This window comes from Glycine soja, chromosome 15 (assembly GCF_004193775.1).
Source record: "Glycine soja cultivar W05 chromosome 15, ASM419377v2, whole genome shotgun sequence".
Taxonomy (NCBI): Eukaryota; Viridiplantae; Streptophyta; class Magnoliopsida; order Fabales; family Fabaceae; genus Glycine; species Glycine soja.
Window position 1 is genome coordinate 10,022,371 of NC_041016.1, and position 17,982 is coordinate 10,040,352.

General features: G+C 31.4%; 1 protein-coding gene across 1 annotated transcript; it reads right to left on the minus strand.

Moving 5' to 3' along the window:
* Nucleotides 1-11,769: 11,769 nt before the first annotated feature.
* LOC114387834 (E3 ubiquitin-protein ligase RNF216-like) lies at nt 11,770-17,743 on the minus strand. The gene is made up of 3 exons (XM_028348042.1): nt 16,877-17,743; nt 15,143-15,903; nt 11,770-12,473 (listed from the first exon to the last, which is right to left on the minus strand). Exons 1-3 carry the CDS (start codon nt 17,276-17,278, stop codon nt 12,092-12,094), a joined length of 1,545 nt encoding a protein of 514 aa, XP_028203843.1. The 5' UTR covers nt 17,279-17,743; the 3' UTR covers nt 11,770-12,091.
* Between the last annotated feature and the right edge of the window lie 239 nt (nt 17,744-17,982).

The window sequence follows — 17,982 nt, forward strand, 5'->3', positions numbered from 1 at the left end:
TACTTGGATCTTCTTTTCTTTTTCCTTCTGGTTATCTTATTGATATGATTTTTTTATGAGTTATTCAGGAAGTAATTCCTCATATCAATTACCAGCGTTTGCGATACCAATATTTACCTAAAAATATGTTTAGGGTATATCAATGATTATTAGGAGATAGAATTCTGCCATGCAATGTTGGGTAAGAAAATACTATCACTTATATTTTTTTTATCACAATAATATTGGTGTAGAGTATTTATCAATTATATTGATAGTTAATTTTTGTCAGAAAATCTAACTAATTATCTTTATAGTAAAGTCTTTTCTTCTAATTATATTTTTTTTTCATTTCCAAGACTCGAACTTGATACCTTACTTAAGAGGATCGAGATTACTCGGACCAATGATTTGTACTATCACTTGAAAAAAAGAGAAAGTAAGATTTATTCAAACTTAATATATTATCTAATTAAATTCAATATAAAGTTTTTATTTTGCAAGCATTAATGCATTGTGTTGTTTTCAAGAATGATATTTTTGGCAATAAAAAAAATGATATTTTGGTGTAAAGATTTTTTTATATTATTATCAAGAAATTATCGTATATTACAGATTTGTTGACTAATAGTTATCTTAAATATTGTATTTATTATAATTTTTGATTGATTATTAATGTAAACCTTTTTACATTAACATAATCCTCAAAAATGAGAAAATTTTATCGTTCATAATAATTTTATCCAATTTAGGATTAATTTTTGTGAAGGATACAATATTAGCAAAAAAATAAATAAAAATTAAGCCCTTAAAATATGTCTAAAGTAATATATATTTTTTGAAGTTTCTAGAAATTAAGGCAAAGTGTAATTTATGGTTTAAACTTTAAAGGAAGAAACAAGGAAGTTTCTAAACTTGGAGATGAAAAAATGGGAATGGGATGAATATTGGTACTATACACTTAGAAAAAGAAGGTAAGTGGTATATGTGTGTCCCCGATGTGGGTAAACCTTGGAGTGAATGGTGGTGAAGGTTAGAAGGGAAAGAGAGGAATGGATGTGTTTGGAAAGTAGTGATGGGGCGGTGGGGTGTGAATGTGAATGAAAAGGCAAAGTAAAGGCCAAAGGGGGCACACACAGTAAGGTGTGTGCTGTGATATGGCCATAAGTGGGCATCAATTTCTGGAAACGGCCAAGAGGAGTGGTTTCATTTTGTTTGCTTTCATTAATTATTTTGGCTTCAAGGGGCAGCAAAAGTCTTAAAAGTTGAGACAGACCTAAAATCCTCATAAAGTGAAAGCAAGCAAGCAAAGTAAAAAGGAAAGAAATGAAAGATAAGTCCCTGTTGGTTGTGGAGAGAGAGAGAGTGAAGAGTATGACTTAGAAAACCATCATGGCATGGGCAAAGGATAAAGTTTTCCCATGTCAAATCGGCATCATTGTTTCTTGTACCACTGCCTTGCACCATTATGGGAATAGGATGCTTTCTCCCTTCTCTTTTTTCTTACTCACCCCTTTTACCTTCCTCCACCCTTTCCTCTTTCTATAATTCTTTGTCCCCACTCTCCTTCAAAGTTTCTATATTGCTTGCACCACCTTGCCAATAATAAGGGCCTTTGTTCGATCTCCACCCCCTTGCAAAAAATTCAACAATACATTAAGAATGTAAAACTGTTTTGAGTTTTAATTTAAAATCAATGTATTGAGTGTGAAAAATTCAACCTATTAGAATCAACCTAGTGATGAGAATATACTTAAAAGTTATAAGTTTGAATCTCAATACAACTATTGTACACAAAAAATAGTATAAAGAGTTTTTACATAATTAATCAATCGTAAATTTTTGTCAACGATAACTTTTAAATTAATTAATGTCAAAATAGAAAAATTATCATATTTAACATTTTTATCGATTGATGATATAATTTTTTTACACTATTAATCTATATATTATTTTCTCAAATTATTTTATATTATTATTCAATTAGAATATTTTTATAATAATTACCTTATAAAATAATACTAGATATAATTTTTATTAATTGAAATATAAAAACTTTTATCCCAATAATCCATATATTTAAACTCAAAATTCAATTACAGCACTACAATATAAAGGTGAGAACAAAATTTTGGTTACTTGGAATAAATAAAATAAACACCTCGTTTGTAGCATTATAGAAGGGATGTCAATGATAATCAATGCTAGAACTATCGATAGTTATTATGCCTGATTTGTAAGAAAAGTAACTGCTAAATTTATGAAAAAGGAAGTAATGATTCTATTTTTGTGTTTGGATTAAAAAAGAATAATCTAACATACGTACCCGAATAAAATGGGAAAAAGATTATTTCATATCTACACCTTACTTTTTTTGTGTTTGGGCATTGATGATCGAATCTACTAGTTATAGTACGAGATATTGGTGGATAGGCAGTGATCGATCGAATCAGCAAAAATTTAGCAAAATGTTTTCAAACCTGTATCTACATTGATAAATATTCTTAAAATTTTTTAAATAAGAAGTTTGATTCTATTTTTTGTATAGATTTAATAAATTTTATATGGCAATATAGAATTTTGATAAAGTTTGTATTGTTAATAAATTTCTTCATTTTTCCTTTCAAAAATAAATTTCTTTATTTGTTACAAAATTATCAACCTAAAACATTAAGTTGAAACAGTGTATCTCATTGAATTCAGTAAGATTCATTTTAAGACAAGTATAATGCATATGTAATTCCTCTACTTCTGTTTTTATTTTATTATTTTTCTATATCTTTCTTTTTATTACGTTATATTATTCATTACATCATTCATTTTTCTCGTTTTTCCCTCATCTCATTAGACATATACACGTACTAATGTTTCAATATACTTTTCCCTCGTTAGCTACATCAAGACTTAAATATTACTGCTTCCTAAGGTAATCAAGAGAGTGATTGGATTTTATACCCAATTTCTTATTTTATACGTTGAAAATAGCTAGGCTTATTTTCCTATTCAAGTAATTTATAACATATATTTATTTAACGTATGTATATACTTTTTATATATGATTGGTATGTTTTAAAATTACAATTACAAATATTTAATTAAGAACAAATATTTGATAATTAATGAGTATATTTTTTTCCCAACATGTATAATTGTATATATTATGAGAGAATATATTAATAAAATTTCAATGAAAATTTCCTAAAAGAATTACACATATATTACATGAAAGAAATTTATATCCAAACATGTACAATATTCTCTAATTAAGAAGTACTATCAATCAATTAAGCTGAAAAAGAATGCCAAACGCACTATTTTTAATTTTTACAATATACTAATTTCTTTTCTAAATAAATTTAACATCACTTCAGATACCGATACCGTTCCCACTACCTTGTCTTTTAATCTGTCAAAACTTTTATGATTGCTATTATTATTAAAGTCCTTGCTTAATATGGGTTCAGTGACCCACATGTATATTGATAAACCAAAGATCCAGGTAGAGCCATCTTTTTCAGTCTCTCCTAACTTTATCTTTCATCTTTTCCAAATACTCAAAATCTTGTCTTGTGACTTGTCTGTCACAAAAAAGAAAAGGAAAGTATAATTTTAGTTGTACTTCTCTTCTAGATCAATTTGGGATGGAATGATTGAAATGTTCACATATTCTCCTCATTCTATCCTTTTTCTCCTTTCCTATTCAATTGCCTTTTGATTCTTTCTTTTTCTTTTTTAAATTCATTCAAGTCCACCACCATCTTTATGCTTTTTGGAATAAAATCCATCATAGTGGAAAATAGTAGAAGACACGCTTTTCCTAACGAGGATTTCTCCGAATCACTCATTCTTTTTCTCCATATACAATATTAGGTGATTAATCTCATTAAATTTAAGTTGAAATAAAAATTCCATGGACAATATTTTTTGCCATTTCTCCACTTTTTTCCCCCACCATTTTATCTCGATTTAGCTAGGGAGATACAAACACATAAATTACCTTGCAATCACCACAAACAAGGAATTAAAGCATTACTGATGCTGTTGATAATTTTTGTCACTAAAATTTTACTAGTGATTGTTAAAAATTATATATAAATTGCTTTGTCACTACTATTGTTAAGTTTTTTTTTATAATATCCATAAGAATTGAGTTTAGATATTAGGAGATTTATAACAATTTATAAATATTATTCAACAATCTGAGTTAAATTTTCTGATGAAATTACCTTGCAATTCAAATGATCCTCTAAAAAGTATTTTCTCCTCTCTTTGTGTTTTTTCTTTTTAACCTTTTCCTTATCCATAAGAACCTTGTAGAGATTATTACTAATGCTTTTCTAAAATATGATGAAATAAACAATATGGTTTCATAATTAATAGTTACAATAGTAATAGTATGTTGAACTTTTCCGTACCCACTATGATAGTAATACCTTTGTTTTCTTATGATGGAATTGGTATGATGCTTCCAATAAGGTGTTAGGAAAATAATACAATGGAAATGGAACACAAGGTGGGGTAAATGGTACATATATGCTGCTTTGAATTGCATGTGGTGTTGGGCATTAACGTCAGCATGTGGCCTAGTAGTAGAGTCTGACACATCAGAATCAGACCCCTCACACTGACAGAATTTCAGGAGTCCCACTAAGCCTGAACAGAAATTGATGGCTTGTTAATGTTATTCTAGCTTCTTCAATTCGCTTCAGAACCACGTTCAGTCCATAACACCGCACCAATTCAGCGACACATATCACAGTACCCTACACATTCATCAGAACATGACCATCATGAACCAAGAACAACATAACACATTCGTTATAGAAAAATTCTATTAAGTGTTATTAGGATATTAGTTAAGAAATTCAAAAGAATTTTTTTATTAAAATATGAAAAATTATATTGTTTATAATATTTTTATATTCTTCTATAATTTTCGTATTAAATACTTTTTTATTTTAATTTCTTAAAGATACCAGATAACATGCATGACCCTTATTATTATTTATATTTAATAATAATGGTCACTTTCTATGTTGCCCTAACAATGTTTCTTTCTTCCCACCCTCTCAAACCCCTATAGTAATAATAGTACAGTGCCTGCCATCATAATATGGGGAGAAGAAAACAACGACTACTGAATGAATGCCCCATGGAGACTCGCCACCCATGCAGTGAAAAGTAAAAATGTTCAGTCACTTTACAGCAAATTACAGCTATTGCCGGGAAGCTATCCACAAGTATATGTCCTTTTCTTGGGAAATTAGTAGGGCTTAATTTATTCGAATAAAATAGTGAATGTTTGTTATTTAATTATAAATAGTCAGTAGAGTAAAATACATAATTTGTTATAATTTGTAAATTTTTATACCTTAATTTGATTCTTATGGATACTATTTCTTTTTGACATAAAATATATTTGTTATTCCGTCTATTTTAAAATAAGTATTACACTAAAATTATCTCAAAATAAAAGTTGTTAGATTTTTAATATATCAGTAGCGCGCGGTGGGTCCAAAGACTTCATATGTCTGTCTCTTCCCTATTAGACCCTCCCGTAACTGGAGATGATAATTTTTTTTTATTTTATTGTTATAATTAACTCATATATTATTAATAGGATGAAATTTTTTTTTGGAGATATGATTATTAAACGTGCAATGTGCAACGTTCACACGAGAGTCATGCAGTTTTTCTTTTGGGGTAACTTAAAATTTTCCCGCAACGTACCTATCAAGAAATATAAAAGCATTATATTAGTAGTATTCATTCATGGTCAGAGCCTGATTCAATTGAAGGCATCAACTCGGTATCGAAAAGAGAGTGGGTAAATGGGAATAGTCAGAAAACAACGTGAATCAAATGGCAACATCTGAGGACCACGCAAAATTGGGAGTTGGACTGTGAAGAAACAGGAACCCAACATTTTTAAAGCTTTAGTTACTCATTAAATTAAAAAAAAAAAAAAGAAGAAGAAGAAGAAAACTACAAGCATTCTATATTCTCAAAACATTATTTTTTGTTAATGAATTTTTTAAGTAAAAGAATTAATAAAAAATAGGACTAGGAAAAAAACAAAAGGAAAGATTAGCAGAAAGGGTACGTTAGTAGCTTGTGTCAGGGTTATGAAAGTTAAGTTGGGGTAATCCGAAAAATGATGAAACAAGACTCTGACATGGCAGAGGGGTGGCAAGAGGACAAAAAACTGTAGGGCTAAGGCTGGAGCTGAAGGTACTTGCAATTTTTAATATGTACACTGTGCGTTGGGGATTGGGTTCTTTTGGCTTTTAAAGGACACCATCATCATGACAATAATAATCTGCTGCATCTGTTACCATGAGTTCATGTTTTGAAAGTGTCGCCAGTGGGGTTGGTTTCTGTGTCTCCCTCATAAAAAAAGCTGTTCTCCCAAATCCAAATACCAACAGTGCTGCATTGTCTCCACTCACACGCACCACCAATCCTCCAGCCCCACCCCCTTCCTCTTCTTTCCCTTTCAGTTTCATTCACATTGTACAAATGTGGTTATCTTCATCCTCATCACAACTATTTCCACCCACAATAAAATTAAATACATTTACTTATCCCACTGTCATTCTTTAAATGAAATTGTTGTTTTTAAATGATTTTGTACCTGCTGCACACAGGTAAATATATAGGTGACTTCCTTCTACGTATCTCCTATGCCTAATGTTTCCTTTTTTCACAATCGATCCTTCGGAGAGCCGAGGAGTGAAGTATCTATGAAAGCTAGTCTAATGCCCTTGATTAAAAATAATAAATGAGAGTATTAAATAATTATGAATAATTTTTTACCTCAAAATTCTCATAATTAATTATATATATATATATCTTAGTAGAGTTTGGATGCATGAACTCTTGTGCTTCATTCTAATTATCATTAGGGTGCTAATTCAACTAAGTAACCATCGTTATAAGGTGATATGACCTTTTTGTGGTAGTAGTTGGGTATTTGGCCTACTTAAATCCTGGATACCTAAGGTGAACTTTTACCAAAGGATTTTTTTAAAAGATATACATATATTCGTTATTCGTTCTGGTTGAATATCTTGAGATTTTATTTTACTTAGGAGGATTAAAGATACTCAATCTATTTGAATACTTAGAAGATCCTTTCTTTACATAAGAGGAGGATCACATGTTACAAGGGTGTTTAGGTATTCTGCTCAATCAGTCAAAAGCAGTCACACTAGAGTCTTTGAACATGAAGTGTTTGGTTGAAAACCTATTTGTCAATATAGATTTGTTACAATGTGTGTTTGAGTTGAAATCTTTTTAAAAAATAAATTTGGGATATCTTACTAGGAAGACAATAATCAATCCTTTAAGATATTAAAATCTATTTAATTAATTTTTCTTAATAAATATTTTTTTATATGTAAGAATCAAATATTGAATATGTGACACCCACATTACATATTTAAATAATAAAATTATTTGTCAACTATACAATATCGAATGAGGTAAAAGTTAGAAAAGTGAAACATATTTAATAAAACTTCTAAATTTGTAAATTATACACCAATAGGATTTTGTTCAAATATTGAGAATTATAAAATGCCATTAACAACGAGATGTGACAGGAGCACATTTTATTGCTTACACAAGAGAGGAAGCAAAAATTTTCATTACGTAACTTAATTTCAATACATATATCAGTAAAAGATTTATTTATATACCTCTGTGATTCTTGTTTATAAATTTTGAAGGGAAAATTTTCAGTTATTAATCTAAAATAGTATAATTCTTATATAAGATTATATTATCAAATATTTTGATAATTCTTTCAATTTCAAAATTTCAATACATCCAACCTAATTCGGTGTATGCTATAAACGCATAAATAAAAAATCAAAGAGATATATCCAAAGCTTGTAAAACTATGGATATAGCTGTGATATGTACTCTACTTGGTGTAGACAGCTACAGGGGCAATGATATAATAACTGTATTAGTAAAAAGACACTGTAAAATATGAGTAAAAGATTTACACACTATTAATCTTAATATTTTATTCTAATTAATCACATATGATTAGTATATTAATTTTATAACTTAAAAGCTTTACCAACAATGATTTTTTCTTTATTGATAATGATTTTTTTTACTGATAAAATATAAAAATTAAATTTTCAAAATTTATTTCATAAAAGGATGAGTGAACAAAGAATGAAAAATATTTATCCGACATTTTTAATAAAAATTAATAAATTAATATTTCTCGTTTAAAAAAATGTGATGGTTACGATGAAACATATTTTATACCTGTAGGAAGCTAGCTTGTGCCATTGCTTCTAGTCATGGTTCGTAAAACTCCAACACACTTGGCACAATCGTGTGCCTCAGCACACATATAATAAGAGATAAGCCCAGAGTGAGATCTAGAATATATAAATGCAAACTTCACCTTAAATTGGATAATATCCATAAGAAAAAAAATAATAATTTGGATAAGCAACCTATCTAGCTAAGGTTTATGTACCGAAAAAAGAAGAAGCTAGCTAAGGTTTACAAGACAAAGTTACTAGTTGAAATAGGAAGGACAAGATATCGGTTGCCTTAACGTGCCAACGAGGAAAAATGTATGACAATAACATCAGCAAATAAATAAATAAAGAAGAAATTGAAAGCAATCAGTATAAGGTCACATGAGAGGAAAGGTTAATGGAAAAGAAAAAAAGAGAGTCATTGAAAAGTTGACCTTAAAAAGCTATCAACATTTTGAACAGTGAAGCAATCTTGTCATCTGAAAGGATTGAATTATGGGACTAGTTGGCTTGGTTGGGTCTTATCATGTTTCCGCCACGTTTCTCTTACATTCGATGTTAGAAGACCCGGCTTGAACGTCGGTGTTATATTCCAAAATCTTGTTTATCTGTGTTTTTAAGTTATTGGTTAAAAAATTAAAAAAATATAAGAAAAATTATGAAAAAAACATAATTTTACATATTTTAATATTTTTTCTTTTAATTTTTTAATCAATATCTTAAAAATACCACAGCATTTGCGTATATTATATTATTTGATAATTACTTAATAAATTAAACCAGGAGCATGCGCATCTAGATAATCCGTTCCCACCACCATTTGTCTTATTATTACTCCAATCCAATGTTAAATTCGTTTTACATGCCCACAATTTGGAATTGGATGACTTAACAAAAATGGGAGACCGACCAGATAAGTTGCACTTATATATTACTCTCTTTTTCATTTTTTGGATCACACTTTTTATTGGAGTTAGTCACTTGTGTCATATATGCACCCCACTCATTAGTGGAACTAATTGTTGAGGACTTGTTGGCAGGGAAAATGAATCGTGTGCAATGGGCATGACATTTTTGATTGAGACTTGAGAGATTGTTGTACTCCTATTTAATGTTCCTAACAAGTAATTAGTCACTCAAGTGTTATGGTGGTGTTTTGTTGAGCTTCCTCAAGTCAAGAATAATGGTAGAGGACTTTGAGGCTCAAATCAATACTACAAGTTAGGGTAATGAAATGAGAAAAGAATAATGCATACCTTAACTAGGGTTTTCCCCAATACTGACAAAGTTGCATGATTTTTTGGAGTTTCTATTACCCTGTTTATGGATGCGAATTTGAGGGAAGATATTGGGCTTGCTTAGAATTGTTGAGCTGATGTCATTTAATGCATTCGAGCCATTCTAGGTACTGGGTCAGTTGAGAATAAATTTCTTAATGTATAAAATAATAAATGCAAATTTTAGTGTTATATGATTCTCCAATACTGTTTTTTATATATATAAAAATAATTTATACGATCTCTAATTAATTCCTACCGTGACTTTCAATGAAATATTCTATTTTTTATTTTTTAATCAGTATCTTTAATTTTTAAATCTTTAATAATATTATTCTAGTTTTGTTTCGCTTAGTGTGAATGTAATATCTTAATGAATTTGGTTAATTTTCTCTTATGCTCTGTAAGTTGTTTATGCTGTCTAAAACTGTGTCGTAATTATTTCTTATTAATTTATGATTTCGTATTGGAATATATTATAGGTCCTTTAACGGTAACCTTATTGTGACAATTAATGATTAATTGAAAAAAAAGAAATTAAAGTATACACTTGAGTTTTGTTTTAGCGTATGCACTTGTTCATTTTTCTTTACAACATAGTTGATAGATTTTTAATGAACATATATGTAATTAGATGTTGCCGAGCTAGAGTAATGGGAACAGTGCTTTAAATTACAAATCGCTTTATATATATGATGCGATTACAATATCTTGATTGCATTAGTGACTGCCACTAAATAACTGCAACTGCATTAGGCCATGAATATATATCACATTAGCTACAAATGACTTGCAATTCATGCAATCGCTTTTAAATTACAAATCACATTATATGATGCGATTTCAATATCTTGATTGCATTAGTGACATGCTACTAATTAACTGCAACTGCATTAGGGCATGATTAATTATATATCACTTCAGCTGCTATTGGCTTGCAATCGCTACCAAAATTACAGTTTAAAATCTTACTTAGGAATAATAGGTTTTATTAAGACATTTTTTAGAAAGTGACATGGAAATAAAAATTTTCCATATTTGATAAAAGAGAACAAAAATATTCCTCATGAATAAAAGATGTTTAAGAATGCTAATTCATAAATAAATAGGAATCAAATTTTATTATAATAATTGACAGTAAAAGGTGGCCAACTGTTATTATTGGGATACACTCAATTTACACACAATTCCCATGATTGATCAGAAAAGGGGAGAAAATTGTAAAGAAGATGCTCATGATACTTATGTCGGAAACTACAACAGCTTATATATTAATAATAATATACTCAACAGTGATGGATCCACACTCACTTTTAAAAAATCAAATAAAAATCTTGAATGTATATATTTTATCCTTTCTAATTTTATATATTTGAATATCTTGTTATTAATTTTTCACTGATAATAATTACTAATTTTATTTTTTAAATAGATTATCTCTAACTTAGTGTTTTAGATCCATCATTGTACTCAAACAACAACAGAAATGATTACCGAGACTTAAAAAAAAGTAGACAACCTAAGATCCACAACACATCGAGTCAAGGTCAAAATTGATAAGTTTTGACTTTTGAATGTAATATACACACGATATACTCGCAGGTTCAAACATTTGAAGCTTCATCATTTTTTATGGTTGTTTATATACTCAAATGCCGATTGAGCAGGGTCTGAGAGTCATTGCACGAGATCATCATGATCACTCTTCCACCTCTGCCTTGTTGTCCTCTTTTTTAATGATATGGTTTGACTAATTGTTAATACACATAAGCATGTGATTGTCGTCGTGTAACGAAAGTTGTACAGCACCAAATTGTGATCTTCATCCTTTAATCTAGAACTCCTACAGTAATCACTAACGAAAGTAGCCTTGGTTAAGATTGTACAGCACTAAGTAAATAATTTAGGGTTCGTGTATGTTTAATGACACTTAAATTTGGAAAAGTAATTACTTATTTATTAAAAGCCTTAAAAATCATTTAATAAATTAGCTAAAAAAAATTAAAATTCTTTAAAATAAGTTAAACAAAACACACTCCATCTCATGTAGTAAAACAATATCCAAAGAAACATTAACCCATATTAAAGTGACAGAAAGAATTGCTGATTCCATTGGATAATAATTACATCCTTTTCTCAAGTAATTGAATTAGTTAGAATAAAAGATTGATGATAATGTGAATAAGCAATTATTTTAAATTATCAGTTAACAAGGAAAAGTGGTGTGACCAAAATTAAAAATCCGGAATTCTTTTAATTGCCTAAAATTGTATTCTTCCCAACCACAAGTAAAATGTTTTCACTCCCAAATATCACTTTTTCTTTTTTTCTTTCCTTAGAGAGAATCATCATGAACAGATCCTCCACCTTTGGTTAAATATATCCAAGCGGGGAACAAACAAGGAATTTCATGATGTAAATGTTGCTACACCTCTTGATGAAAAGTGGACAGAGTCACAAACTCTTTCTGCATCCTCCTTTCAAAATTTAGTTGAGATTGAAAGTTGATGAACTTATTAGGTAGTCTATGATCTATCACAGTTTCATTCATTGAATGTAATCATCATAGTAGTTGTCACTTATCACAGACACAAATCTCTCTAGCCATGGAAGTTGATGTAGATCCTTCATGGGGTCTACATAGGAGTCTGTACAGCGAGGAGGAGATTGGTAAGGATTATGGTCACTGAGACTGAAACCCCCAGCTAGGAACCTTTGAATAAGTGCAAGCTGCGATCGTTCTTGGTCTGAGTATGCGTCCACGATCATGGAGAGAGAATTGAATGTCTCCCATGCCCATTGTTCTGATTCTTGAAGAGAGTGCGCCACTGAGTCTTCAGAGTTATCTTCATCCCAATATGCACACTGGCATGTCTGTTGCCCTTCTCGGTATTCCGCACCACATGAATAGCAAAACTCATAACCACACCTGAAATTAAGACGAGAATAGAAAACTATTAGAAAAGCTTAAACTACAACACAACCTATACATAAACTTGTCATCATGTCCTTCCTAGTGAGGCTTTTTTCTTTTCTTTTTTATTCCTATAGGAACAGATGTGATAAATCAGTGCCACAGCTCATGTTATAGTAACAAAATTCAACCGTGACTTCCCAACAATCTATCATATCATTATTAACCTAAACATATAACATATTATAGATCTAACAACAATGTTGGCAACACTAAAAAACGCATCAATAAAAATCTGATATACCCTTATGCCCAAAGGCTCCTCGCTATGGGAAGGTATAGGGGAGGATTATTGTACACAGCCTTACCCTTGCATATACAAAAAGACTGTTTTCAAATTCAAACCCATGATCAACTAATCACCAAGGCATAACTTTACCGTTGTGTAGGGCTTGCCCTCTCTAGCATACACATCAATTTATACAGAAAATTAATCTAATAAAGTGAAAGAAAACGGAACAAAAATACCGAAATATACGCTGATAAAATGAAAGAAAATACTAGTAGTTCTAACCAAAAATTAATCTGATTAATATCAAATATGGAACTTGATATCCAATTAACAATTTCGCAACAATATGGTATTGTTTGATGGAAAAATGAGCAATGGTTGATTTGCACATCATTGGGATATATGTACCAAAGCTGAGCTGCGAGGAAATTTTGCTGGTCAAGAACTGGCCTGGGTACTCTCGTAAAAACACCCAATTGACATCTTAGTAGTAGTTTACTTTATTGTTTTGTACCAGAGTTACAATTTATATCCAACGGCTATTCTTTTGTTCAACCAGTTACAGTTTTATTGTTGATCACCAGCCATTCTAACATCTCCAACAGTCCAACTACTATCTTTCTTTGAATGAAGTGGACTCGAAAAAAAAAGCCAATGGATTAGGCTAATCATTACAAGCAAACAGGACAGCCCACCGTCACAAGGCCAAACGGCTATGTTGAATGTGATTAGCTACATGCTTGCAGAAAGATCAAGAGATATATCAACCACAAAGCCAAACAGAAAAGTCCAATTAATCCACATTTGAGCAAAGTCCACAGATTTCTAGGATTTCTCCAAAGTTTTCATTTTAACAGAGGTTCAGTCCTAAATTCAAGGGTTGAGCATAATTTAAGTTATTTCTTTCCATTTTGGATTTAGAAATGTCCCTTTATTTATATTGGTATCTCACTACCTCTTACTAAACAGCATTTTTAGATAATTGAAAATATTAATTAGATAAGTTTGGCCTAGTTAATTTGATAACAAGAAATCAAGTACTAACAGGCATGAATACTATGTGTCCCATGCTTCATACTTGCTTCCCTGCTACAAGTGCTTAACAGGCATGAATACCTAGAATCGAAATATTTTCCTCAATATTGGCCCCACATAACCCCAGCCTTGGAAGTTTTCAATATCTAACCATCCTTTGATGCCTAGATACTTTCAAGTCAATTGGCTGTTTGGACTTGGAATCTTAATCATATAACCATGATTAACTTACGGTCCTCAGCCACTTATCTGCAAAACCCTTTTCCTAGCACTCACTGTTTAGTAAGCCTAAAACAAAGACTTACAACTTTAATGCATAGCCGATCACAAACCCACATTTAATTGGAAAAATATTATGATTTGATATTTTATTATTTTTGGAAAAATATTAAACATGCCAAGAAATATTAAACTGATCCCTTTCCTCAATCTAACCATGATTTCATATTTTTTTTATTTGTGGAAAAATATTAAACATGCCAAGAAACAGATAGCAAAAGATTAATATATTAAGATCAATTTCTCTTTATCCCTCTCTTGCCATATGGCACAAGCACAACCAACTAGTCATCTATCATCTGTATTTCTATTGTTTCAAAAGATACTCATTTTATATAGCAGAGGTCAGAGACACAATGATGTTTAAATTTTTTGCTTCAGTTGTTTTAGAACTCTATTCTGATTTCACATTTATTTTAAAAAAAACAAGAAATTTATCATTCTAATACTTGCTTACAAAATATATACCATTTTAGCATCCAGTACCTACTAGTTACCTAGAGAAACAGATCAGTTTGAATCTGCAGCATCAGATCATAAGATTACATTGAATAGATAGAGCAATCTGAAAATAATACCAAGGTTTAAATTACACAGACACACATAGGGAATTAATATAATTATCTGAGCTCTGACATTATTATTAAGTGGGATCATATCATCAGCCAATCTCTTTCTCCTGAGTCTAAATATTATCACTTAGTCACTTGCGAGGGACCTTATCTAGTTTAAGGTTACAATACATTTAAATTTCAAAAATTCTAACTCTCAAACTGAAATTTAAGTAAGGCCTACAGGGTACCGACAGTTTCATTTTATCTAGAAGTTCTTCACACATAATCATAAAAAGAAATGAGAAACCATTAACAGACAAGGAAGAAAACAGAACTTGCATGCGACCCTGTTTTAAATAGGCAGATTCCACCCTCACTTCTTAACATGTAAATTTCTATAATATATTGTTCCACTTTCAATATAATACTTTGACTGAATACTATCTAAGTAGATTTCAGGTTTGCAATGGTAGACTATGTAATGAAATAAATATAAAAATAGTCAACACTTTTTGGTATCTTACCAGCATGTCATGTGGTAACAGCCTTGAGTAAGCTCAATCATTCTACGACACTGCTGACAGCGCTTCCACCTTTTATTCTGAGCAAGACGATGCAAGGTAATGTCAGAAACATCCCTCTCCTTCTCTGGCAGGTTCTGGTATTCTAAACAACTCATAGAAGAATGCCAAGGAACCTTACAGTCCACACAGATAAACCTCCGACAAACAGGACACTCGATACAAGAGTTGTCAGACTGACTAGATGAACTGGCCCTTGCTGATGAACATTCATGAGGATCAAGGAGAACAGAGCAATTTGGAAATGGACAATAAATTCTATCTGAATGGTCAATATTTTCTTCGGAAAGGGCTTTCTCCAGTGATCCAAAGGAGATGAATGGAAGAAAAGACCTGCACTCAGTTACAGACATGCAATACTTGCATCTTGGTTGAGGGCATCTTATAGGGAATTGACAAGATTGTACTTTACCATCAGCATAGGCCCTCAAGCAATGTGAACAGAATGTGTGCAAACATTTCAAGGTAATCATAATTGGCACTGGCTTGTCATCACAGCAAATAGAACAGTTCTTAAGCAATATCTCACCATTTACAGGGAAAGTGACAAGTCCAATAGCTACTTTGGCCAAATGCAGTGGCTGCTCAAGATCAGTAGAGGGTATAAGGTTTAAAACAAAATCTTCAAAATTGTTGGCAAGTTCCAGAATCCTTTCTCTCAGTGCGGTCAAAAGAGGCATCTCCAATTTTTTCCCAAATGTTATCTGTCCATAATCACATTCAAACGAAAGGATAGTTAATGGCAAATGACCTGGGAAATACTCACAAATACACATTAAAGAACTATTAGAGGTTAGTGGCACATGTCAAAGTAATGCCAATTAATGTATTTTTAAAAACAAATTTGGAATATAGGCTATCTGTTGATATTTAAATGGTAAACTCAATCCTCCTAGTCCACCAAGCATCCCCAATTACATTGAAGAAAAAGTCTTACATGTGCATGAAAAATAACCAAGTCATCAGCTGTTATAGAAAAAAGTAATTTGCTCTTCAAATTGAATCAGTGTGCCTGCTAGAACACAAATCTCTAACAATTTTCTATATACAAACTAAAGAAACAAAAAAGAAAAAGGACATCCAAACAAACAAAAGATATTGGGAAGTAAATAACAGCCATGCTCGATTCAGTGTGAAAATAAGTATTAAGAAATGAAACACCATATGATGTTTGTGCAAACCCAGCAATAGCACAAAGGCTTGAAGTTTTGTTTTGTTTTAGTTTTCCACAACAGGTATACTCTTTCGGAAGCAAGCCTATTCGAGGCATGATCAAACACTAAATATAGACACCTCTCTCATCAGAGATTCAAACCTTGGTACCTCAAGTTGTGGGGGGCTAGCTACTTCTGCTAGACCCAAACCCAGTTGGTAGACACAATAATGCTTATCTCAATGTCCATCCACAAATCGAAACATGAACAGAGAAGCATAACATGCCTAAACAATCGATGGGAAAAGAAACGATGCAATACTTCAACAGACACGTTGCTAATAGCTACAAAAATTCATACAAGTGATTTCAATTTCGGCATGCAAATGCTAGTCTGGATCTTCATAAATCATAAACATACCATAAAACAAACAAATGTTACTTAGCATGAAACACTGAAATGCCAACCTGGTCGTGAGTAAAACAAACAAATGTTACTTAGCATGAAACACTGAAATGCCAACCTGGTCGTGCAACAACTCAGAATCAGTGAAAGCAAAAACCCTGCGGATCTTGTTCTGGGTAGCTTCCAGCAACCCATCCAAGAGTGCCAAATAGTCAACCATTGATTCCTCCGCATAAAAGTCAAGCTTTTTCTGCACCCTTATAGCAGGAAAACCTGAAGACCTTTCCATGAACACTCCAATCCCAGAAAACCCAGAACTTGAATTTTCAACACCAGCCATTGACAACCCCTTGAAGAACATCTTCACTGAAAATTCATCAAGCTCATCCTTCAACCCTTCGACTACAATTTCCTCGGTCTCTTTCCACGCTTCTTCATCTTCATCTCCACAACAACTGCAAAACTCATCTTCCTCTTCCTCTCTCCCAACATTAACACCTAAAACACCCTGATCCCCCATTTTTTCCCAACAAATCACCAACAGAACTTCAATTAGCCATTACAACAATTAACAACACCCCAGCATGACCCATCAACGAATCGATCTAAAAAATCAAATTTTTTTTATCACAAGTCCAAGCAAAAATTACAAAATTTTAGAACAAAATAAAAACAACCCTTTTGGGGAGACTGCGAAACCCAAAAGAAATCAACTACAAAAAGAAGCGAGATAGGGAATTGACTTTGATCCACGGTAGGTAACTAAACAATGAGAATAAGAGAAGAGGGAGGGAGAGAAGGGAAAAGGGCATCAAGTAATACAAGAAAGAAGTGAAGCTTCCAAATTCCACACTCCTTATCTGGTTGGAATTTGGTATTATTATTCTTTTGAGCAGTGATTCTCAACCACTGTCTCTGCAACAGAATAAAAACCCTAATAATCTAAAAGACGACAACTTCAGCGGCTTATCAGCCCATCTTTAATCAGATTATTAGTGTTAATTATTAATTACTAATTTGACAAATTGACACCCTCACCCCAAAAAAATTAATTAATAAAAAAACAGAGAGAGAGAGCAGTGCCTTGCTTCGCCGTTTAATCAGGGACGAAATTAAGATTGGGGCAAGGTTGTTTTGGACTATTTTACTTAATTAATATAATTTTGTATGTGGTCTAACTTTTTATGAAAAATTATCTATGTTGAAAATTTACTTATATAATTT